Raw genomic sequence first — 25,369 nt, 5'->3', positions numbered from 1 at the left:
GTCTCTCGTGGAATTGTCCTGATCTTACTAGGATGGAAGAGCCCTGAGGACAGGGCTTGTGTCAATGCTGCTTGTGGCTGTATCCCAACCCCCTCATGCCCAGAACAGTACCTAGCAGGTGGCAGTGCTTCATAGTTACATTGGAATGAATGATTGATTACTTGGGTAGTTGCCCAGGTGGGCAACAAGTCAGGAAGAAAAATAAAGCAGAGAAAAAAACAATTCGAGAGCTCTTATAGGCCAGTCATGCATGGGAATTGATTTAGACCAGTGGAAATGCTGCAGTCCCCAGTCACATGGAGAGGCGGGGCTGAAATAACGGCTCAGACCCTGATAGGAGATCACAGCATGGCATCTGCAGGGGTCAGGGCCCTGGATCGCTGGCCCGCACGGAGAGCAGGATGAGCGTAGGGTCAGCAGGCCTGGGTCCTGCAGCCCTACCTTCCCCGATAGCTGTTACCCTCCCACCCCACTCCTGCTGTCTGCAAGGGGTGGGGCCGGTCCTCCAGGGTGCCTGGAAATCTGGCTTCCTTTGAGACCACTGGGTGCCTTCTAAAGTAGCATCGGATGCTGCTGACGGCTTTGCGGGCCCCACTGAGCCACAGAAGTAGCTCCGTGTCCTCAGTAGAGGGTGAGCTGCAGCCGCTGGGCCAGACCCTCCGTGTGGGCCTTGGGTGCCCCCTAGTGGCACTTTGGTGTATGACAACGATCCCAAGTAAGTGCTCAGGCGGTGGCGCCTTTCCACGCCCCCACTGTCCCCTCCCCTCACCCCTGCAACCCACCCTTTGCATCATTGAATGCGGCTCTCCCCCTGTGTGTGACTGCTCAGACCGCTCTGAACCCTGGTCCCAGGCACTATTACAACTGATCAGATGAGCAAAGGCATGGCTTTTATGGTCGGCTTTGAGATTCAGTACCTGACTGTTCAGACTCCCTGTCCCCTAGCCCCAGAAGTACATGAACCTTCTCACTCCTAAAACTACCCCAGCCCCTGCCGCTCTAATTCACATAGAGTGTGCAGAGACATGGGGTTGTGTGAGGATGATGTTAACGATCAAGAGATTTTTGTGGTTTATTTCTGTATCGGCGCCTGGGTGGTGGGAGCATAAGGTGGAAGCAGCTCTGCCCACCCCCGGGACCACTGAGTTCTCTGAACACTCGACTGACCCTTGATTTTTTTTTTTCTGCCCTCCCCACCTCTGCAGTGGAGGCTGTGCTTAAGCTTATTGAGATGGGTGGGGGGCTAAGAGACCGGATGTAGGAATTAGGATTCAGGATGGGAAGGGTCGGAGCAGACCAGGATGGGGATTGTGAAGGGGAGGGTGGCTCCTCAGAAGTTAAAAGATAACCTGGCTAGAATGTTAGCTACAGAAGGGGAAAAACAGAGCTAGCAACAGCTCAATGAAAGCTACCTAATGGTGTCTTAGGCAACCATAAGGAACACATGAATCACCAGTGGAAGGTAGTTGTTTAGGAAGCCGAGCAGACGTAGAGCAAGGGCACAGGCGGACTCACTCACTACCACCTGGAGCGTTGAGCTCGATTACAGGCCTATAGATCAATGGTAAAGTGGAGGAGGTTGAAGGACCAGGTCGGCTCATGGCGGGAGGTGATGTGTATGGTCACTGCAGCTCTTTCCCTCCTGAGGAAGGGCTTGCAGGTGCAAGGAGGGGGCTTAGGATTATTCTGAGGACCCCAGAGGAAAGGAGGCAAAGACCAGTGGGTAGAGGTACAGGAGAAGGTTCTGGTTCAATAAAAGGATTGTGCAGCCACTCACCAAGAGTGGGAGGGGGTGGGCTCTCTGTCACTGGGACTGTAAGAGCCAGACAACCACTCAGCTTCCCATGAATAGAGTTTTCATAACATTGAACAATGGTATATGACAGCATCGGTCCTTTATACACAGAGAATCTAAGAGTCCATCATAAATTATTACCTTTCATTATAGAACAACAGATACTATCATCATTAATGGGTTTGCTATTCATGCATGACCGTAATGGGCCTCTGCTACTGCATTCTGATGTCTGCTTGGTTGTCAGGCATTAGATAAACCCAAGTTTCACTGTTAGAAGTCACTGTTGACCTTGGGACCAGCGCCTTTCTCCATCTCCTCAATTAAACAATGGAAGGACATCAGGAAACCCCCATCACCATACTAGAATCCAGCCCAGCTCCTGGGTGGGTAGCAGTGGAGGGGAAATCTCTGGCCTCTCTGTGGTTCTTGGTGATCACCTTCTGCTGGGGTGACTCTTACTAGTGCCCACAGCTGCCACCACAGAAGCCTCAGGGAACCACTAGAGCCTGTGTGTGGACTCAGTGACCATGGAACCAAAGCAGCTGAGCTAAGGCTGTCTGTGGCTTGGGACAACAAAAGGAAAATCAAGCCTGAGAGAGCATGCAGCTGGATGGTCTGGTTACAGAACGGCCTGAGTGCACAGGCTCCACCTCCCTAGCTCTTCCTGCTTCCATGTGGAAGCACCATCATTCCCCAAATCACAGGAGCCCAGACCATTGCCCACCTCAAAGGTCAGACCAAGAGAGTGGGGCCAAGAGAATTGGGTGCTCATTCCCAGTTACCTAAGGCCTGCTTTCCACATCCAAAATATCTGTTCTTGAGTGACACTGTCGATGCCTACCTCTTACCCTCAGGCATGTGCCTTTTACCCTAGACCTTAATAGGACAATTCCATCCTAGACACAGTTCTTTGATTAAAAACCCTCAGCGGGTATCTGTTCTAAAGGCAAATAGATTTGCAAATATACCTTTAATTTTACTTTGTAAATTTGTTATTGGTAGTGTATGGATGTAGAAATTCTAAAACTATTTTGTGTCTATTTAGTATTGAGCAAATGAGTGACTGTTTTGATATTGTGGGAAACCAGGGATCTTACTATGAGAGAAGAACAATGCAAATACAAAATGGGAAGAAGCCAGAACCCTGTGGCATAGGATTTTATTTACATCTATCTATAAACAGATGGTAGAGAGACGAGGATAGGTACATAGAATAATGATGAATGGATGGAAGGATGGATGGATGGATAGATAGATAGAGGAAGAAGGAAGGAATGAAGGAAGAAAAGAAGGAAGGGCCTAGAAGTAATGATATCCTAGGAACAGCAAACACATCTAGTGCCCAGATCTTGGTTTTTTAATATCATTCCCCACCAAAAAGAACCAAGACTCCTCAGAGAAATGACTGATTCTAAGGTTGGAGAAAGGAGAGTACAAAGTCAAGTACTTATTGTGCCAAGAACTAGGAAAGTGCTTCCAAAAAAGTATGGGGATGTATTGAAAAAACACACGAGGCTGAACGAGGGAGTTTCCCACTGGCCAAATCTGGGGGAATGTGAACATCAAAATGAATGATAGTAATGGAAATGAAAAAGAAACCTATAAATGCATACTGATAGGGAAGTCCCGGTGGCTCAGTGGTTTGGCGCCGCCTTCAGTCCGGGGTGTAATCCTGGAGTCCCAGGATGGAGTCCCGTGTCGGGCTTCCTGCATGGAGCCTGTTTCTCCCTCTGCCTCTTTCTCTCTGTCTCTCATGAATAAATAAATAAAATCTTTTTAACAAATGCGTACTGATATACATAAATAAATGGGAAGAAAGGAAAGATCTTGTTTACAGTGGAGTGCCAAGTATTTCAATAAAATTATAGAGTTAAAAAAAGTCACCATTTTACAGCCACCAAAAGAATGTGACTCAGGTAGAAACCATCACTGGATGCTGAAACCACTGAGTTGGCATTTGTGAGGAAATAGGACACTCACACGGTCTCAAAGTATCTCCTACAGAATATTTATTAATAACACGGGGGAAACGGTACCTTTGAAGTGAAGAGATTGGGCAAACATCACCTGAACCAAATGATCAGTTAGCATCATCAATAATGGGATAAAGTGCCACTGAGAAGAAGCTCCAAGGAGGCAAAAACCTCACATTCCATAGGATTCCTGCCACAAATGCATACCCTGGATCTAATCATGAAAACACATTCGAACAAAACCAAATTGAAGGACATTCTACCAAATAACTGACCTGCATTCTTCGGAAATACCAATGACATAAAAGACCAAAAAAGACCGAGGAATTGTTGAAGATTATAGGAGACTAAATGCATGACAAGTAAATCAGGACATGGTCCCAGATTGGACCCTGCTTTGGAAAGACCACAATTGTCTTAAAGGGCATTATTGAGTCAATTGGAAAAATTTAAAAACTGATAGCACTTTAGATACTGTATCAGTTAAATTTCCTCAATTTGGTAAGTATATGTGGTTATAAAAGAGAATCTCCTCATTCTTAGGAAATACTTGCTAGGTATTTAGGGGTGAAAGGTCAGGATATCTGCAAGTTACTCTTAAATGGTTCAGAAAAAAACATATGTAGAATATGCACTTTTTTTCATTCTCTGGGTGTGTTTTTCTTCTATTTCCACCACGTGACTGATTCTCATCCAGAGTTTCCCAGTTCAAATTCCTGAGAGAGAGAGAGAATGAGTTTGGGTAGAGTCGTCTCCACCATCCGTCTTTGAGCAGAACATGGTACTAGGAAACCTCTTAAGTCTCTGAGCAACTCTGGATTGACTGCTGTGGGTCAGGTCCCCACCCTCTGTCCAATCAACTTTGGCCCAGGATGGGTCATGTGGTACATTAACATGGCTGCCCCCACCGCTCCCTCACTGGGTTGATGGGCAAGAAGGCTTCCTTAGACAAGCTAGGCAGGTCCCAAGGCTGGGCCAGCCAGCAGCTACTGGTGTTAATCCCAGAGACACCTGAAGGCCTCTTGACATAACTTTGTGCCCTGTTCTCACCTTCACTCTTTCAACAAACATGACAGATGCATGCTCTGGGCCAGGTCTTAAGCTAAGTACTAGAAGCACAGGAAGTGACCCACTCCCTACCCTCAGGAGATCTGACTCATGTTTGAAAGGCATGAAGAGCACAGATAACTAGGGTGCAGGGCTGAATCATGACCAACAAATATAAGGCAGCCTCATGGAAACATGGAAGAGGAGTCCAAAAGGCCTCCTGGACAAAAGACTGGCTGTAGCTCATGGGAGGGAAGGTGGCCGTCAGATGGGGCCCTGGCTGCTGGAAAGGTGCCCAGTGCCACCCGTGGGTTTCTGTTTTCTCTTTGCACAGCCGGACCCAGCAGGACGGGACATCTCTATCCGCCCTCTCCTGGAGCACTGTGAGAACACCCACATGACCATCTGGCTTGGCATCGTCTATGCCTACAAGGGGCTTCTCATGGTAGGTGCAGAGCAGAAGGCAGAGGTTGGGGGGCTGCTTCTCTGTCAGAGCTCTCTCTCCCAGGGGCCTCTGTGAACGTAGAAATAAACAGGACCCCCAGGATGAAGCACTTACCAGCCTACCTCCGTGTTCGCCACATGTTCTCTCAATTCCCACAACAACCCTCTGAGATAGGTGCAGATTATACCCCCATTTCACTGATGAGGCTGATGAGGCTTGGTTTGCCCGAGGTCACTCAAGCTAGTAAGTGGCAGATTCAAGAGCTTAACCACAGAGTAATCCCAAAACCTGTTAGTTGGCCTCGCGTCGACCACCATGATACTCCCAGAACAGCAGTCTGTCAGCATCTAGCACACGCTCACATCCCACATTTTACTGGATTCTCTCAAAATCTGTGGGAGGTGAGTGGAATCATCCTCATCTTATAGATGGGGAAGGTCAGGCTCAGAGAGTTTAAAGGGCACCTGGTAACCTCCAACCTCCAACCCCAGTACTCTTTCCACTCTACCCATTTGTTAGATCAAAGATCTGTTAGATCTGTGATCAAAGGTCACATACCAAGGCCACCCCACACTTCTGGAAAGACTTGAAAGGGCCGCCACACCCCACCTTATCCCACACTCACCCTTGAAGCTTCTCTCCAATCCTATGCAAACTGCGCCTCCCCTAAAATCCCTCCAGTGAAGGATTTTAGTATATGTGCTGCCGAAGCGAGCACCCTCCAGTGAAGGAAACCAGCTCCCGTACCCTCCTCAGGTCTTGCCATAGGAAAGTCAAGCCACCATCCACGTCTTTGTAGCCTCTGCTTAGAGCCAAGAATGAAGCCCTCTCCAAAACTCATATAAATTGGGATTTCTTGTATTGCTCAAATGCATCCATACCTGCTGCTGCTTCGGAGAACTGTTTCTGAGGGGCCACACACCAGAAGAGCATGTGCTAGGAGACCCTAGGCAGAGAGTGTCCCCCACTTCATACTAGTTGAAACTAGTTTCCATAGGGAATCTATGAGGACCGCTGAACCGCAATCTGGGCCCCACAAAGTAATGCCCCAGAAGGTGTCCACAGGAGGCTCCCAGAGTGGAAATGGGACTTTGAGGACTGGCCAACAGCCCTAGACTTAGAGATGGGCACTCAGGAGACATGGTCACCGGAGTTGTGAGAGACAGGTGGCATAGACCTGAAGACAGATCCATCATCAGTGGGCAAAGTTGCCAGAGGGCGGCTTTCAAGTCCACATTAAAGAAGGATTTTGTACAATAGAGCAGTGGCCGCAGAGGTGGTGGTGCCCCCTAGGAAGGAAGACGCCCCCTTCACAGGAAGCATGTGGTACCCACAATTGAGGCCCCAGCCCTTGCTGAAGAATGAGACTGAAGCCAGATGCTCCAGGACCCTTCTAGCTCCAGGTCCCCCGATCCTGAGACTCTGTGAAATTAGATTATGGGGAATCCGATTGACTCTTTAAACTGCATTTATCTGTAATGTCTTGACCATCCATTATCTTCTCCACCTACTTGCAAAAGTGGCTGGAGATGACTGTATCTCTTCCTGTGAAGCTAATACCTTCAGCTGGATCGTGTCCATAAAAGCTGTATTTAGCAGCACAAGTGTGTTACTATTTCCAGTGTGTGCAAGGAATTGTCCTCAGTCCTCCTGGCCCCTAGGGTTTGTGACTAAAATTCTAGCTCCTAGTGCCTCCTCTCTGAAACCACAGAATTTCAAGGCTGGAGAGAGAGTGCCCAGCCCTGAGGCCCACTCTCCCCTCTCAGAGTTTCGGCACTCCCAGCCCACGCTGAGCATCCCCGACATCCCCATTCATTCAGTCACTGCTGCCACACCTCCAGGGATGGGAGTTCACCTGCCTAACTGTGACCTGTGGCATCATGGATGCTGTATCAGTGTCCTGTGGCTGCAGTCACGAATCACCGCAAACTGGTAAACGCAGACTGGCTTGAAACAACACACATTTCTTCTCTCACTGCTCTGGAGGCCAGGAGTCTAAGACCAAGGTTGAGCTATGCCCCCTCCAGAGACTCTAGGGAGAATGCTTCCTGCCTCTCCACGGCAGCTGATGGCTGCAGGCATCCTTGGCCTGCGGCCGCATCCCTCCAATCTCCACCTCCATCTTCACGTGGCCATCTCCTCTCCATGTCTCTCCTCTGTGTGGCTCTTGTGAGGACACTTGGCATTTGATTTAGGGCTCACCTGAATAATCCAGGAGGATCTCATCTCAGGACTCTTAGTCATATCTGCAAAGACCCTTTCCCCAAATATTCAGTCTCTGTGGATTGGGATGTGACTTGTCTTTTAGAGCCCCCATTTAACCCACTATAGGCAGGTTGCTTTTCTAGAAAGCTCTTCCTCATCCTCAGCTAAAATCCGCCTCGATGTAACTTGTGCCCATGAACCCTCATTCTACTCCTTGAAGGCCTAGGAACAAGTTACTGTTTCCTTCTGACACTCTTCAGAGATTTTGCAGCCAACCACCAGGTCTCCAAACTTGCCCACATTTAACAACTGGTAGAGACTCTCATGATGGTTTGTGGGCCCCTGGGCAGGTCACTTAGCCTTGTCCAGCCCCTGCTTCTTCCCCTAGAAGATGTGGACAGCCAGGCCCTGCTGGCACAGCCACTGTGAGACTGAAGGGACCACACACACGGAGAAACCGGCACAAAGCAAGGCTTTCAACAGCCGTTGGGTTCTTTTCCTCACTTGGTATCTGCTTCCTGGGCTTCTGGTTCCCCATTTTAAAAGGAATCTTTAAAAAAATAAATCAGTCTGGGTGCCCGGCTGGCTCAGTGAGTGGAGCATGTGACTATCTTGGGATTGTAGTTTGGGGCCTCACATTGGGTATAGAGATTACTTTTAAAAAAAAGAAAATCTTTAAAAAATGTTTTAAATAAAAAAATGTTTTAAATGATAATAATAAATCAGTCTATGATATAATACACTTACAGAAAAGGAGAGGAAAGCAACCATGGTTGTATAAATAATACCAATTACAAAATAACCGACTCTTGTACTGGGCACTTTGGTTTACAAAATGCTTTCACAGCCATCCTCTCATTTCATCTGGACACAAACCCTGTGAGATGGTATTATTATTATTATCTCCATTCCACAGACCGTGAAACTAAGGCCCTGAGAGGTGAAGTGATTTGCCCAAAGTCACACAGCCGACGAAAAGCAGCAGATTACAGCTCCTCCATCCTTGTGCCCCTGACCCTTCACTACATGGCACCATGCTGCCATTCTAAGTCGAACCTGAAAACAGAAGCCCTCAGTGTGATATTAAGTGGCTCATGCAGCTTTGGATGCCCTGAGTTGCAGTGGTGAGGTCAGAGGGAAGAGGGGTCTTTGGAGAAAGGCCTCCTGAAAGGGCTGGACTGCAGCCAAAGCCCCTGCCTGGTCAGCATGCTGGTCAGCTCGCCCCCCGACCCCCACTACCATTCTGCCTGCCATTCCATCTGCACTTCCTCCTCAATCTGCCCTCCCTTTAGACCACCCAAGGAGTCTAAACCCTCCACATCCTGCTTCAGATCACACTGGACCTCTACCTGGTCCATTTCTGTTGGGAGATGTATTAGTTAGGAGTAGAGTTATAAGTGACAGGAAACCCAAAATAATAGTGGTTAAAGAGATAGTTAACTTCCTCCTCAAATGAGCAATCTAGGGCTGGTGGGGGTACCCAGGACCTCAGCTCCTTGGACCTTGTGTCTCCCCCATCTTCATCATATAGCTCCCACATTGTAGACTAAGATGACTTTTTGGTCTAAGATGGCTGCTCAAGCTCCACCTATCACACTCCACTCCATCTACTAGGAAGGAAGAAAAGGAACACAGTTCCCCTTTACAGATACTAACCAGAACTTGTCCTGAACCTTCTCATACACCACACCTAGCCTCAGGACAGTTAGGATATATAGTCTCTATTCTGAGTGACTTTGTGCACTGACAGGTAATAGAAGTCCCAGACATGGGGCCTCTGTCTTATTTAGTGGTAAAAAACACGGGACTGAACTTCTAGAAACAATTCACTTTTGCCCCTGTATGACTGTGTGGCCTTGGACAAGCCCTTTCCTCCTCTCTGGGCCTCAGTGTTCTCCCTAGAGCAAGGGGAGGTTGTCATAATCATGTCTCTGGAAGCCTTCCCACCACGGCCTGCTATATGTGAACCAATATTGGGGCGCAGGAGAACCAGATGCTGTAACATCCCCAGTCTGCATTTCCTCAGCAGGACTCAACCCAGGGCCACCAGTGGAGACCCGGGGTGACATCCAGAAGACCCGGCCCACGGCAAAGCTCCCAGCCCCCCTTCTCAGAGCAGCAGGTATGTGCCACCACGGGATAATGACCACTTCCCCTCTCCGCTCACCATTTCAGTTGTTCGGTTGCTTCTTGGCTTGGGAGACACGCAACGTCAGCATCCCTGCCCTCAACGACAGTAAGTACATCGGGATGAGCGTCTACAACGTGGGGATCATGTGCATCATTGGGGCCGCCGTCTCCTTCCTGACCCGGGACCAGCCCAACGTGCAGTTCTGCATCGTCGCCCTGGTCATCATCTTCTGCAGCACCATCACCCTCTGCCTGGTGTTCGTGCCCAAGGTACGGCCCGCCCTCCGCATCCTGCCGTCCGACCTCTGGCCTCTGACCCTGCCCAGGGGACTGCTAGTTTCCTACACTTCCTGGCAGTTCTACGCTTTCTCTGCTTGTGATGATTATAGTTCACATCACGGAAAGTTAGGAAATGCAAACAAGTAAAAATCAGATTTTCCAGTCTCGCCACCCAAAAACTATCACTGTCAACGTTTTGTTTTAGTTTTTTACTAAAAACTACGTATTTTTGATGTTTCCTTCCAGTCTTTTTTTTAATATGTTGTTTATTTATTTAAGAGTGCACACACATGTATGTGAGCACCGAAGAGAGAGAGTAGGGGGAGGAGCAGAGGGAGAGGAAGAAGCAGACTCCCCGCTGACACAGAGCCCCAGTGCAGGGCTCCATCCCAGGACCCTGAGATCATGACCTGAGCCAAAATCAGGAGTTGGACACTCAACTGACTGAGCCGTCCAGGTGCCCCTCCCAGTCTTTTTTAAATGGTTAGTGAACTTTCTCAGTTACAGCTCTGATTATAGCTCACGTATTATTTCATAGTTTGCCTTTTCCACTATGAATTTCTCCTTTGTATTTCTCACAGTCATAACCACCAATGGGAGGGCATGCTCCATGTTTTCTTGTCCATTTGATTCCCTTATTGATGAGCATTACAGCCATTTCCAGATCTTTTATGTTATAAATGAACTTCTTTTCTCCACATAACACATGATCCCCGCTTCTGGCCACACTCTTCAGACAGGCCCTCAGAAGTAGTATTAGTGGGAAAAAGTACTAAATGACCACTTTTGGCAGCCACTGACATGTCGCATTCATCTGAAGCACTGACCTCCAAGACCAGCCTGAGAAGTATTTTTCAAACCTTCACCTTCCCGGCAGTGGGCAGGTGAACCAGAGGCTCCGGCATCTCGGGAGTCCCTGCAGGAAGCTGGTCTCAGCATCAGGGAAGAACGGGAAACAGAGAGGGTGGAGGGAATCATTGGCCTGAGTGGGGTGGGGTGGGGCATGCCTTGGAGTACGGTCGGGGGGGGTGGGCCAGGAGATCAGTCGGGACCACTGTACCCTAAACAGGCCGCCCGTGGCCCCGCATCTAGTCAGTCCCCACGTGGCAGCTTCCCCTGAGCACTGCTGCCCTATATGCCTTCCTTCTCTGTCTGTCACACCCACCCAGGCTCTGGGCCAACGCTAAGACCTCGCTGCCCGCACTCTGACATTCTTTGATTCCGGTCAAAGATGCCAGATGGCTCCAAGCCCAGCTCTGACCGTGTCCCTCTCCTTTGTCAACCTCGGGAGCTCCTCATTGCCCTCCTGGTTCCGGAATCAAGTTCCCGATACCGGGCTGCCTTTTAGGGCCCTTGGGTCCCCTCCAGTCTCCCAGAGAACCGTGTGCACCATCCAAACTGCTCTTCTTCCTAAGCACCCCTCTCTTCACCCTGCCCCCCAATTTGCATAGGCCACTTCTTGCCCCCCTTAAATTCCCTTCTGTCACTGTCCCTCGAGCCCTGCATAGAGCCCAGCCCAGGCCCATAGCACCCACAGCCCAGCCTGCCCTCGATACTTCTGGCCTCTAGACCATGGGGTCCTGGGAGATGGGGGTCCTAGCTCCCTCAGCCCCTGCTCTCCAGAGCAGGCCCATGTCAAAGCAGGAGTGTTTCTTGAAGAAATGAGTAAGATCAGGATCAAGCAGCAGCCTTATCTCTCCTCTAACAATGCTTTTGTCCATGACCGAGCTGGTCACCGGTCTGTCCTCAACACTCACCAATGGTTCCAGTAAGAGAAGCCTTCATTTGCCTCCATCCACTGTCTTCCAATGTCACCCTCAGGGTTATTTTCCATGCAGAATGAGGCCCAAGGCAGAGTGAGGCTCAGCTGGCATCAGGCCGAAGGGGAGCTGGTGGGCTCCACGGGGTGGTTGGGATGCAGGTGGAGTCAGGATCAGGAGACCAGACTTCTGCTGATTAGGAAGGAAACTGAGGAATGCCTGGGTGGCTCAGTGGTTGAGTGTCTGCCTTTGGCTCAGGTCGTGATCCCGGAGTCTTGGAATCGAGTCCCGCATTGGGCTCCCTGCAGGGAGCCTGCTTCTCCCTCTGCCTATGTCCCTGCCTCTCTCTGTGTGTCTCTCATGAATGAATAAATAAAATCTTAAAAAAAAAAAAAAAAAAGGAAAGAAACTGAGACTCAGCGAGAGGGGGGAGGGGCCTGCCCAAGGTCACAGGCAAGCAGGTGGCAGAGACCAGTCTGAGCCCAGGGCTCCAGACTCCCAGCGTGCATCCACGCTGCCTCCAGCGCAGGACCTGCTGCGGCGGAGTGGACGGGAGATGGTGCGGGGGGAGGACCTCTGGCTTCTCTCTTCAGCTCCACCTTGTCCTTTCAGCTTATCACTCTGAGAACAAACCCAGACGCAGCGACTCAGAACAGGCGATTCCAGTTCACTCAGAATCAGAAGAAGGAAGATTCTAAAACGTCCACCTCAGTCACCAGCGTGAACCAAGCAAGCACGTCCCGCCTGGAGGGCCTGCAGTCTGAAAACCATCGCCTACGAATGAAGATCACAGAGGTAGCTCCGCCAGCACTGGCAGCCAGGGCCCCAGCCTCCCTCTGTCCTAATGCAGGGCTTCTCAGAGCTGCCCCACCCAATCTCGACCCCCTTCTAAGAACCACCCCCCCCCCGCATCGGGCTGTGCAGTCCCATGTGCTGGGATTACAGCCATGAGAACCAGGGGGGCCGTGCACTGGACAGAGGCAGTTTGTCAGAATCCACTCACCAGGCCCAGGCTCGTAGAGTCCAGCAATGCCTCAATTCAAGACACCCTCAGAAAGCAAGGAGTTCTTAGAGATTTGTGAGCTCCCAGATTATGGGAGCTTCCTAAGTGTGTGGGGGACCCCTCCCCTTAATTTTTCACTCTCACAACCCAATAACCACCCTCATCCATATGATGTACAGCAAGACAGGAGGGGGTGAAGAGAAACTTTTCAGGCAGGAGAGATTGCTGAAGTGGACCTCACTGTTGTCTTGAGGGTCCTTAACTCTTTCTATAGAATTCCAGGGAGGCTATACCTAGATTCCTTTGTGCCCAAGCCAGACCTCAAATTCTGGACTTTCTGTACCTGAGAGGGGAGACCAAATTATCCACCCCTTCTTCACCCTTCTCTTTGAGTCCAGGTATGTGACTGGCCTATGGTCTGAAAGCATGTGCTTCACAGAGAAACCCTTATTTAATGAGTGGGATGGGGAAGAAACAAAGGAGTGTGTTGGCAAGGGGCAAGGATACTTGCTAAGTTACTGTAACAAAGAGGTCCCAAAATGAAGTGGCCCAAAGAAAATATTTCTCTCACCTAATAGTCCTCAGGAGATTGATCCAGGTTGGCAGGCAGCTCTGCCTCCATGGCCATGGCTGAATGAGGTTCATTCACACTTGCTGTTTGCCACTCCCCAGGGTCTGTTCCTCACCAGGACAGTTAAAACTGGGTGGAAGGCATGGCCTGTTCCACATGTCTCAGGAAGGGAAGAGGGAGTCCACACAAGAGATAAGCAAGTAATACAAAATTTGTGCACCTTTTGGGTCTGCTCCAGTTACCTTGGCAAGAACTTAACATGATCACACTTAGACACAAGGTAGGCTGGGAAATGTGGTCTCTAGCTGGACAGTCGTGAGGAAGAAGTGGGATCTGGGGTTGCCAGAGTAGATACAGGACGCCCCAGTGAAATTTGAATTTCAGACAGCCAATCATACTTTTAGTATAAGGATGACCCATACAGAATTTGGGATATACTTACACTAGACAAATGATTCATTGTTATCTGCAATTCAGATGTGACTGGGCATTCCATTTGCTAGATCCGTAGCCTTTTGGGGCGCTCACATTTAGTCTGTCACAAAGATCTACGACAGAGTTCTGCGCATCTAAACCTGATGGTTTAGGATGAGATAGCCCCCCATTAGACCCCAGAGCAAAGTAGGAAAGGTTTCTGTCCTTCAAAGCCCATGGCTGGTTCTGCTTTAATATCAGACCTCTCTGTGACTAGAACTACCCTAACTTGACACTTGACTTTTACTTGCATACTCCAGCAAAAAGAGTTCACTCACTTCAGGAAACCTGAAACTGAAGCCAGTGTCAAATCCCTAAAATGAAAAAAAAAAAAAAGAAAAAAAAGAAAAAAAAAATCCCTAAAATGTTGGGTTGTTTTTCCTGGGATCAAATTACAATTGGGCCTTCTCTGATGCCTGCCCTGCTGTTTGAGTCACACACACAAAATGTATCTCTCCCTTGAAACTTATTTAAAAATTAATGACTGTGCTCTTGACATTAGAACAACACTTTACAGTTTATAAGTTTCTTTCCCTTATACTATAGTAGAATGCCCACCGCCTTCCCCAGTTACCACCATGTCCCCAGCACATCCGCATGCACACGCACGCACACACACTCACACTCACATGCACACACACCAGGTTTTTCAAGGGCTAAAGTGCCCCAGGGCTTGCATTCGACTTTTCTATGACCTGAAGGCAACTGCAGTCCATCCTCTAGAGGAGCACCTACGGTCTTGAGCTTCAGTGTCCATGTGCGACTCACAGCTGACCAGCCCACAGATCTGTCCTCCCCTGCTGGGTATCAACAACAATTGTAGTACTTTTATTGTAGTAGCAGGTTCCCCTCACGATGTGTCAAGGACTGGGCTAAACTTTAAGTGCGTTGCCTCATTTAATCTCCATAATAACCACAGGAGGTAGGTACTATTATTACCTCATTCTGCAGATGAAGGAAGTCAGACTCAGTCTCTCACAAGCCCGTACACAGATGGTAAGGAGCAGCCCTGGGTTTGCCCCGAGGCCTGTCCAACTTCAGAGCCTGTACTCTGACACCACCCTACCTCCCTGGGCTTGCCCAGCTGTTCCCTCAAGGCACAAGCCTGCACTGGACACATCGCTGCAAAGCCCTCCCCTCCCCAGCTCCTCCTGCAGCAGCAGCCAGCAGGGGCCCTCTGCAGCTCTGCCCCAGCCGGCAGCGGTCTCTCTCATCCTCCAGAAGCCTGCCTGAGGCCCAGTCCCATGTGCCTGTGAGCTGGGGGAAGGGCTGGGTCAGGGGCTCTGACTCAGCTGGAGCCTTTGTCTTCTAGCTGGATAAAGACTTGGAAGAGGTCACTATGCAGCTGCAGGACACACCAGAAAAGACCACGTACATTAAACAGAGCCACTACCAAGAGCTTAACGACATCCTCCACCTTGGGAACTTCACGGAGGGCACAGGTAGGAGGAGACGGCGTCCCTGCAATGTGGGGACCTGGGTATCACACACCAGCTGGCCATCTTCCACCTTCCCGACAGAGAAACTGAGGCTCAGAGAGGGGGTGGGGATTATCGGAAGCCACACAGGCGCAGCTGGAGTATCTGGAATCCACAGTTCGGTGTCCGTTTGAAGTCCTGCCCTCCTAGAGCCGGGGCTTCTGTCTCTCAGTCTCCTGGATTCCAGTGGCGCATGTACCTGACACGGCCAGCAATCCCAGGGTTCTGATTGGAGGCACATTGTTCTTAATGAATAGTTTACCTTACATCTCCCAGAGACATTCCACAGTTTCGAATGTGCCTTCTCACCATATGGGAAAGGAGTGGTCAGTTAGATACGACGTGACACTCAATCCCACCAGCCACTTGGCAATGCAAACCAAAATAACACAATCCAGTCTTACCCTACATTTCAGCAAAATTTTTGGAGATCACCAATGTTGTTAAGGGTGTGTAGAAAGAGGCATTCTCCTGCAATGTTGGAAGTCAGTCAGGCACATCCAAATGTTTAGATGTTAAACCTCTTGATTAGCATTTCCACTGGTGAGATCTTGCCCCTGGGAAATACTCCCACATGGGCAAAAAGTATATGGGTGGTGTTCATCACAACATTATTTGTAGGTGAGAAAAACTGGAATTAACTTAAATGTTCAGCATTTAGGGCGGTTTCATTCATTATGATGCAACCAAACAAGGTGCATAATGGGGTGGATCTATTTGTACAAATATGGAGAGCTCTCCAAGTGGAAATAGCAAGGTGAAGGCTAGCATTACAATACACATAAATGCACACACGTGTACACGTGTGGTATGTGTGTTAAGTGCATTTTTAAAAAAGGCTTTGAAGAACAAACACCAGATGGTAAACAGTATCCCCCTGTATGAAAAGGAACAGTATGTGCAGAGAAGGAATTCTTCTTACATTTCATTTAATATACTTCTCTGTTGTTTGCATTTTGTTGGCATTTATTCATTGATTTGCTATAAAATTATTTTTTACAACAATGAAAAATCTTCAGCTTCTTTTTTTTGGTTTTTTACAGTTTCTTTTATTCTAATTACATAAGTAATAAGTATTCTTATAAAATTCTTACTATGTAAGGTGTTGATTGCAAAAAAAGTTTAAATTAAGATAAGTAACAAGTAAATTGAAAGAATAAAAATTATTCACAGTAATTTTAGTATCTGGAAAAGGTGGGTATTTCAAAGTAGTGGAAGGAAATGAATTATTCAATAAATTTAATAGGGATAAGTGGATAGCCATCTGGAAAAGAATAAAGTTAAATTCTTACCTCACACCTAACAGAAAAATAAAGTCTAGCTGGATAAAAGATTTAAATGTAAAAAGTGAAACCATGAAAGAACTAAAAGAAACCACAGGAGAATTTTTTTTTTTTTTAATAATCTCAGCGAAGGGGCAGCCCCGGTGGCGCAGCGGTTTAGCGCCGCCTGCAGCCCAGGACGTGATCCTGGAGACCCTGAATCGAGTCCTGCGTCGGGCTTCCTGCATGGAGCCTGCTTCTCCCTCTGCCTGTGTCTCTGCCTCTCTCTCTCTCTGGCTCTATGAATAAATAAAATCTTTAATAATAATAATAATAATAATAATCTCAGCAAAGGAAGGCCTTTCTCAGTTTGATGTAAAACACAGAAACCACAATTGAAAAAATTGATAAATTTAACTATAAAAAAATTTAACAACACAAAAGCCACCATAAATAGTCAAAAAATCAAACAAACTAAGCCAAAAAAATATTGTAACTCAGGAAATGAGCTTATTTTCTTACATATGCGAGAAATTTTATATCATTTATATGAAGTATATACAACTATATGCAAATTAATTTTTAAAAAGCCCAATAACAGAAGAAAAATGGGCAAAAGAGAGTTCTCACAGAAGGAAGTGCAAGAGGTCCATATGTTTATGGAAAGATGCTCAAGCTCTCTCCTCAGTAAAAGCATGCAGATGAGGGATCCCTGGGTGGCTCAGTCAGTTAAGCATCTGCCTTCACCTCAGGTCATGATCTCCGGGTCCTGGGAATGGGCTTCCTGCTGAACAGAGAGTGTGCTTCCCTGACCCTCGCCCACCCCACTGCTGGTGCCCTGTCCCATCCCATGCTCACTTGTGAGCGCTCTCTCTCTCTCAAATAAATCAATAAAGTTCATTTTTAAATGCAGATGAAATTTTTAGTGAGATACCATTTTCACCAATGAGACTGGCAAAGACAAGAGATCAAAATATTGCAGTTTGTGGACACAATTGGGAAAATGGGCATTCTCAAACATTGCTGGTTGAATTTGAAATTGTTATGACCCAGTAGTTCCTTCCATATTCTAAGAACATGCATTCAACTTTATCACATTTGATAAAGTTGCTGTGAACCGTGAATTAATTAGTGAATACTGAACCACTACTCCTGGGCGAAATACAAGGTTTGGTTCCTGCAAGGCTTTCTCAGGTTGACATTTTGGTCAACCAATCAATGCACAACTTTGTTGCATGTGTGTTTCTGTCTGAAGACATCTTATTTAATATATTGTTGATTCATTAACACTATTCATTAGCACTATAATGCATGCCTGAATGAAGCCCATCTAACGCATATATTTTCTTCATCAGACACATCACAGCCTTCTTGCACTTATGCATGCGTTATAATGCTGTTAACCATGAGGGCAATGTGAATTTTCAACACTGTGTGTGTGTCAGCAAATGGCCCTGAAAGCATTACCAGTATTGATTTGGGGGTTGCAAATAAATTTGAGTGAGTAGACGAGTTCACAAATACAGAATCCATGACTAAAGAGGACCCACTGTCCTCACATGGGGGCAAAATGACATTCACTAAGTGACCCACTGCAAAAAAATCTACAAAACCCCAGTACTCCTCCAAACCCCTCGGTGGGGAGGGGGGGTTGAATATTTTGTATTCAATATTCCTTTAAATCTCTCCAGGTAGTTCTGAAGCACAGAGGGTTGAAAGCACCCACATCATCATGTTTTGTGCCTACACAGTATTTCTTTCAGTGGAGCCCCCATACATACATAAGTTGTAATTTATCCGTTATTACTTGAAAAATTCAGATTAGTCCCCACTTCTTTATATTATAAACAATGCTGATGTGAACATCTTATGTATAATTTCACACACTACCTTCATTATTTCCTTAGGATAACTCCCTGAAGTAAAAATTCTGGGTAAAAGATACATACTATTTTTTAGTGTTCGATGCTTATTGACAGTGACCTCCAAAAAGATTACACCAATTTAAATTCCCACTATCAGTTTACTGACTATTATTATTCTTTCAGTCTTTGGCAGTCTTATGGATATATATTTTACCTTGGAGGGTTATTTCCTTTGTCATTACATCCCTGTGCACCAGTGAAAAAGGCTTTTGTATATTAGAACTTTTCATGTCCAAGTTATGTTGCTTACATTGGTCGACTGGATTTCCTCCCTTTTTTCTTGGAGAAAAGAAATTCCCAGGAAGCCACTTCCATCCCTGGGTGGAAACTTTTGGGTTCATTGCCTTAGTCTTGAGAGAACTACTGCAGAAACCACAGCTCCAGAGGGATAATAAGGCTCTTTTGCATTCTCTCTCCTTGGGCAGCATCCCAATGACTGCATTTTTTTAATGAAGTTAACAGAATGTATTGTGATATTGTTGTTTTGCATTCAGATGGGGGAAAGGCCATTTTAAAAAATCACCTCGATCAAAATCCCCAGCTACAGTGGAACACAACAGAGCCCTCTCGAACATGCAAAGATCCTATAGAAGACATAAACTCCCCAGAACAGTAAGTACTTTCTCCTCTAGAATTCTTGTGAAAGAGCATGTTACTCATGCACAGCAGTTTCCATCTGCACCACATTTTCCCATGCATTATTTTTTTTGAAGTCCACAGCAACCTCATGACACAGGTCAAATTACAATGCTCATTTTACAGATGAGAAAACGAATATTCAGAAAGGGGAAATGACTTATCAAAGCTCACCCAGTTTCTAAGTGCAGGAGATCAAATTTAAACCCAGGTCTGTCCCATCATCGAAACCACTGAGGCACACTGCCTTCGTTATATATAAAGCTTAACCTTGCTAAATGCACTTAATCCATAACTATTCACTGACACCTACTATGTGTCAGATGTTAAAGTGAAGAAAACTGATCCCACTGGCTTCATTGGCTCCAGAACAATTACTGATTGTTATTGGCAGTAAACAATTATTGATTAGTTATATGGCAGCCGTCAGTGGTTTACATATTAGTACCCTCCGCTAGAGTCTAAGCACCTTGAGGATAAGATATGAGCCCCTCCCATGTCCCTTGGACTCAGTGCAGCTTCTGGCACTGAGTCGGTTTTTGGCAAGTGTCTGTTGAATGAATAACAAAGATGCCTTCCTTCACAGAGCTTATTTTATCCAATGACATAATAACTTCATTAAAAAAGCAAAATCTGGTGTATTAAATTGTAAGTGCTTTGGAGAAAAATAAATTAGGGAAAGGCGTTAGAGATTGTAATCTTAAACAGAGCAATCGGAGAAGATCCAATGAGAAGGTGACATCTAAGCAAAGACTTGGACATCTCTGTTAGCTTTGATCCCACTGGCAATTTTTAGTTCTTCCTTGCTTAGAGCATCTTGGAAGCAGAGATTAGAAATGTCAACACTGATGGCACCATCGTGGGTGGCTCAGTTGGTTAAGTGCCCGACTCTTGATTTCATCTCCGGTCATGATCTCCAGGTCATTAGATCGAGCCCCACAATGGCCTCCACACCGAGCATGAAGTCTGCTTGATATTCTCTCTCTCTCTCCCTCTGCCCCTTCCCCTGCTTGCTGTCTTGTGCACTCGCTGTCTCAAGTTAATTAATTAAATCTTTTTTTAAAAAAATGTCAGCACTGAAACTTGGTCCCTGGGAAGTGACAAGCACCAAAGACAGCCAGATCACCGACTGTAGTGTAATTTGGGGCCATTTAGTGTTAGAGCCAATAGTCTCTCAACCCAGTTAGCTCCAAGGTTTCATTGGCTCCAGAACAATTACTGATGGTTATATGGCAGTCGTCAGTGGTTTGCTTATTAGTACCCTCCGCTAGAGTGTAAGCACCTTGAGGATAAAGTATGAGCCCCTCCCATGCCCCTTGGACTGAGTGCAAGTTCTGGCACTGAGTCGGTGTTTGGCAAGTGTCTGTTGAATGAATGACAACATAAACCAGGACCTGCGGACAGCAACATGCCATGGCTCTGAGAGCCATAGACAGATGTCCACCTTGCCCAGGCAGATAACCCTTCCCAGGAGCCTGGACAGGGCCCTTTTATCCCATGATAAAGAGTTTCTTCCTCAGCTCCCCATTCCTGGACTCTTTGCCAGCACCCTCTTGTGTTAAAGAGTAGATCATAGCTCAGGTTACACAGGTTCAACTTGAACTTCAAAAGGAGAACTCCAACACACTAACCTCGTGAGCACCTGTGACATGTCCTTGGTAGAAACTCTCCCACGAACAGGTCCTTAGGGAGTGGGGGCAGCACTGCATCCATCCCCATCCGTGTCAGGACCCCATCCGTGCCAAATATACACACCAGGGGCACGCCTGTTGGGATGAGTTGATTTGCCTTCCTCACAAAGCACTGCGGTTTTCCAGAAGAAGCAGGAGCCCCACCTTCCCCAGTTCTGGCTTTGTTTCCTCTTAGTAAGTTACATAAACCCTGTACCCTTCCCTAGCCTTTATAATAGGAATAGCAATCCTTCTTTTACCTACTGGGCTTTTTTTGTGGGTTTTTGTGGGGTTTTTTGTTTTTTTGTTTTTGTTTTTGGTTTTGGTTTTGTTTTGGTTTTTTTTTTGAAGAGCTGAGGGTAGGGGGTGAGGGGAGGTCCTCACTTGAGCAGTCAGACACTGAAGACACAAGGAGGCCTAAGGATTCTGAGAATGCAGCTTCCCAGGTATGAGAGAGAACCACACAAGATGCAGCTGAGCAGAACACATCCTGCCCCCTGCCCCCCCACCATCAAGCAACCTTTTCTACAGTCAAGGTGACTTCTTGGCCTGGGGCAGCTCTGATGGGAACTTGGGCCCAAAGACTGTGGCAGTGAAAAGGGAGTCAGAAAGCAGCTGCCTTTCCCCCTCCCTGCGCAGAGTCCCATACCACCCCCACCTCCACCTCGCCTTGGGGCTTCTCTGGCTGTGCTTCTGCAAATTCACCCAAACTCTGGGAGCTCGGAGGCAGAAGGAGCTCATTCTTTGAGTTTAAACTGGATAGTGAAGGGAAAACAGTTCATCGGGATCGGGAGGTAGAGAAAGTATCCCGGGCTGGGGGAAGAGCATGTGCAAAGGCAAGGAAAAGTGGCCATAAGCAGCGTTTTAGGAGAAACCAGCCGCCAGAGGGCAGGGTTTGGGTGCAGGGCCAGTGGAAGTTTCACCTGGAGAATTAGGCAAGAGATCTTAGGCAAGGTTGTACCCTCCCCGCCCCCACAAGGTTGGAAAGGTGACACTAGTCACCAAGGAAGCTGAAAGACAAGGAAGGAACCTTGTCTTGGCTGGAATCAGCCCAGCAGAAACGGCTGAGGTCCTGGCAAGGCAGGGGGAGGAGCCAGTGAGGAAGGATGGAGCGCCAGATGCCTCCCGGTGCATTTGGAGGTTTGAGAGAGAGTGAGAACTGTCTATGTCAGCAGCAAAGCCCCATGAGATGAGCAAAACCTGTTCTTAGGAATCGCTGCATGCTTAGGAAGGCTGCATCCCCTTCACCTACTCTATGTCCCTGGTTATTCGCAGGACAGTCATTGGCAGGTGTAGGCCTGCACCAAATACCTGCTATTTGGGTGAATAAGGTTAGATGATGGGACAGATCTTGGATGCAGGATAACTGTTCTCCCCCATCAGCTTCTTAGCCAAAGCGAGCCCAGGGAACATTCTGGTGAGCGGCCAGATAGCCTTCACTAAAACTCCTCTCTCCCCCTCCCTCTCTCCCCCCTGCCACAGCATCCAGCGCCGGCTGTCCCTCCAGCTCCCCATCCTCCACCACGCCTACCTCCCGTCCATCGGAGGCGTGGACGCCAGCTGTGTCAGCCCCTGCGTCAGCCCCACCGCCAGCCCCCGCCACAGACACGTGCCACCCTCCTTCCGAGTTATGGTCTCTGGCCTGTAAGGGTGGGAGGCCTGGGGCCGGGGCCTCCCCCATGACAGAACCACACGGAGCAGAGGCTACAGGAACGCTGTCAGCTCTGGCTGCGGAAAAGCTGGGCGCCACGGCTGGCCTTGTGGGACTGCTCGATGGCACTCAGGTGGACAGGATGGGGGCACTTGGCACCTGACCTCGCGCCTTATTTGTGAAGTTTTTATTCTTTCACAAAGAAGAGGAATGGAAATGACTTCTTCCTTGATGTCTGCAAAGAAGGAGGAGCTGGGATATTGGAAACTTTGCAAAAAAAAAAAAAAAAAATCCTAGACAAGGAGAAAATCACTAGAACTCCAGCTAGAAGTCACCGAGTGTCCCTGAGCAGCCTTGAGAAGAGGCGAGGGGCTTCTGGAGAAACCACCTCTGCCTCTGCACACACATCCCTGGCTGTGGGCCCCCGCCCCCCGCGGGCCAGCCCTTCTCCCCTCTGGGGAAGGAGGCGGGCAGGGCAGCCAGGCCCCCAGCTGCCAGTCCAGCCAACCCCAGCCTTCCTGGAACAGGGAGTCTGCAGGGCAGCCAGGTGGCCCGAGGGCTGGGGTACGGGACCAGGCTGACTCACGTGCCTCCCGGTGGGACCTTACTCTCTGATAAATGCCACACATTAACACAATAACACCCGTTCTGGGACTGTGGGGATTTAGGGCACGTCACTGCAGACACGCTCTGCAGCAATCACTGACAGTCGGTCATGCACCCACCACGTTGGCCACGTCCTTGTGTTTGTATCAGGTGTTCCAGTAATCAGGGGGACCACCCGAGCTAATCATGGAATGTCTGTTCCCAGCAAACACACTAAAGAAAGACTGTGCACTTTAACCTCTCATCAGGGCCCAAGGGCTGGCTGGGGTTGTTTTTTTTCCACTGACTTTGTTTCTGACCAAAGTGAATGGGGCATTCTGCTAGAAGACATCCCTGTAGTCGTAGGGAGAGAGTTGCTAGCCAAGGGCTCCCCTTGGCTTCCATCTGGACAAGCCAGGGAGCCCCCCCCCGCTTGGAGGTCACGGGGGTGACCTGTCAACACGCTGGTTCTCATTCATAAGATCACTCTTCCTTTTCAACCGAACCTCAGAGAGCACTGGCCTGGGCGCCAGGCAAACCCAGGCTCAAGTCCTTACTCCATGGCTGACTCCCTCCATGACCTTGGGAAAGTCACTGGTGTCTCTCTGAGCCTGTTTCCCCTCCCCAACAAATTGGGGTTGGAATAACACCCGTCTCCTGCCTACCTCACAGGGTCACTCTGAGGATCAAAACTTGATCTTGTCCAGGAAAGCTTCCTACCAAACAGTGAAGCAGCCCTGACCCATGAGGTATCAGGATGACCATGACCTTCGGCCCCCACGACCGCCAGGGGTTTGGCCCAGAGAAGCTCCCAGCACAGCCCTCTACCAGGATAAGCTGGTGGAGAGAGGCTCCCGACGACTTTTGTGACATTCCTAGACAGGTTCGTTCTTTGCTTAAAGAAAGACCTGAATGACAGCGTCCAGGACGTCTGCACAACTGAGCGGTCGCTCACTCCCTAAAGAAACCTAATGGCAGCTTCAACAGGCAGGCAATAATCTCTTCCCAGACCACTGAAGTCAGGAATATACTGCTGTCACCACCAGACTTTGACAAAAAGGGCCCACAGGAATCTTACCATCGCCAACATTTCAAAACACCCTCTTTCACGTAGCATAGCTCCCCCCTCCCCTCCCCCCCCAGAGAGGTTATGGAGGTACTGTAGCTTTTAGGGAAAAAAAAATGTCAACACATCACAGGTCAAATTGAAGTCATTGTCTGTTTAGGCACTACGAATCTCGAATCTCGGTGTTGTCACTCACTGTGTATTACCAGTATTTACTTGCTTTCTTGATTTCACCAAAACCAGATTTAATTTAAAGGACCACGTTAATTTTTCCAAGGGAAGGAGACAATTCATTGTACATAATGTATACACACACACAAAAAAAATATACCTGTAGAAATATTATTCCAGCATAGCAGGAAACAAAAAGAAACAAAAGTATTGGGCAGTCGGAGGTGAGTGTGTGCGTCCGTAACCCGTTGTGACCCCCTCAGCGTGCACAGTCTTCTAGGTTAACCCACAAAGTACATTTTCTGTCTTAATGATACTGTAGGTTCACCCTTTTTTTTTTTTAATTTCCCTGCAAATAACGAGACCCACAGAAGTGACTCTAGCTATCTAACGGTTCTGTTCTTTTATACGCAGCAAACACACCGTACATTTCCGAAGAGGCTTCAGCCTGAAGGCATTTTCCAGTGACGTTAGTGCACAAACGCTTTAAATTAGACTGGGACTGCCAGAATCAAATGTAAATGAGGAATTTCTCGTACCCCTATTGCATGGTATCAATTTTTAATAAATTGTTGCAAATTTGTTTTTATGAATAAAAGGGGAAAAAAAAAACAGCCAGTCCTCTTTAATGCCTCCTCGTCCCAAAGTGCAGGTCCCATCAGGTCCCGTTCCTCCTCTCAGACACGGGGCACAGTTCTGGGGTGCCTCCTCAACTTCCTTCAGAAGCTGCCCTACCCTACCCTCTGCAGATTGTAACAGAGCAGCGCTGCCCCCCTGCGACTGCAGCTGCTGGATCCCAGGGTAGGGACATGACCTGAGCTGGGCCAGGACTTGCCTTCTGCAGGATTCCTCCATTTAAGGAAATTTAGTCAACCATGAAAGAGAAGAGAGAGCCGATATGGAGAGAAATAGGATCAAGAGATGGGCCCTGATGGTGTCTGAATAGCTGGTCAGCTGTTCCAGAAGGCCGGCAGCACCCTGGCCTTTCCCATGATGGGAAGGATTCTCAGTTCTCCAAATAAATTACTTTTTTTGGCTAGTTAAGTCCAGTTCCCATCTGTTGCAAACAAGAAGTCCCTAACTAACCTAGAAGCCTCACTGCCTCCCCAGCCACGACTCCCCCTCTAGGCCTGACAGCCTGTGGTTTGGCCCCATTCTTTCCAGCCTCCTCACGTGCCTCCCCACCTAGAGAATGCGCTTCCTGCACCATGCTGAGCCCTCAGCCTGCAGCTCTATTTCA

The 25,369-nt window shown here is 48.0% G+C and overlaps 1 protein-coding gene across 1 annotated transcript in view; it reads left to right on the top strand.

Annotated features, from left to right (window-relative positions):
* The window catches only part of GABBR2 (gamma-aminobutyric acid type B receptor subunit 2), a 348,641-nt gene extending 323,898 nt beyond the window's left edge, over nt 1-24,743 (top strand). Inside the window, exons 14-19 of the mRNA XM_025432171.3 lie at nt 5,153-5,263; nt 9,644-9,868; nt 12,250-12,432; nt 14,998-15,127; nt 18,845-18,962; nt 22,139-24,743. Coding sequence (XP_025287956.1) covers nt 5,153-5,263; nt 9,644-9,868; nt 12,250-12,432; nt 14,998-15,127; nt 18,845-18,962; nt 22,139-22,304 — 933 coding nt within the window. The 3' untranslated portion in view covers nt 22,305-24,743. The remainder of the gene's footprint in view (nt 1-5,152; nt 5,264-9,643; nt 9,869-12,249; nt 12,433-14,997; nt 15,128-18,844; nt 18,963-22,138) is intronic.
* The last annotated feature ends 626 nt before the right edge of the window (nt 24,744-25,369 follow it).

The sequence above is a fragment of the Canis lupus genome, chromosome 11 (assembly GCF_003254725.2).
Source record: "Canis lupus dingo isolate Sandy chromosome 11, ASM325472v2, whole genome shotgun sequence".
Lineage (NCBI taxonomy): Eukaryota > Metazoa > Chordata > Mammalia > Carnivora > Canidae > Canis > Canis lupus.
This window is presented reverse-complemented; position numbering and strand designations above follow the sequence as displayed.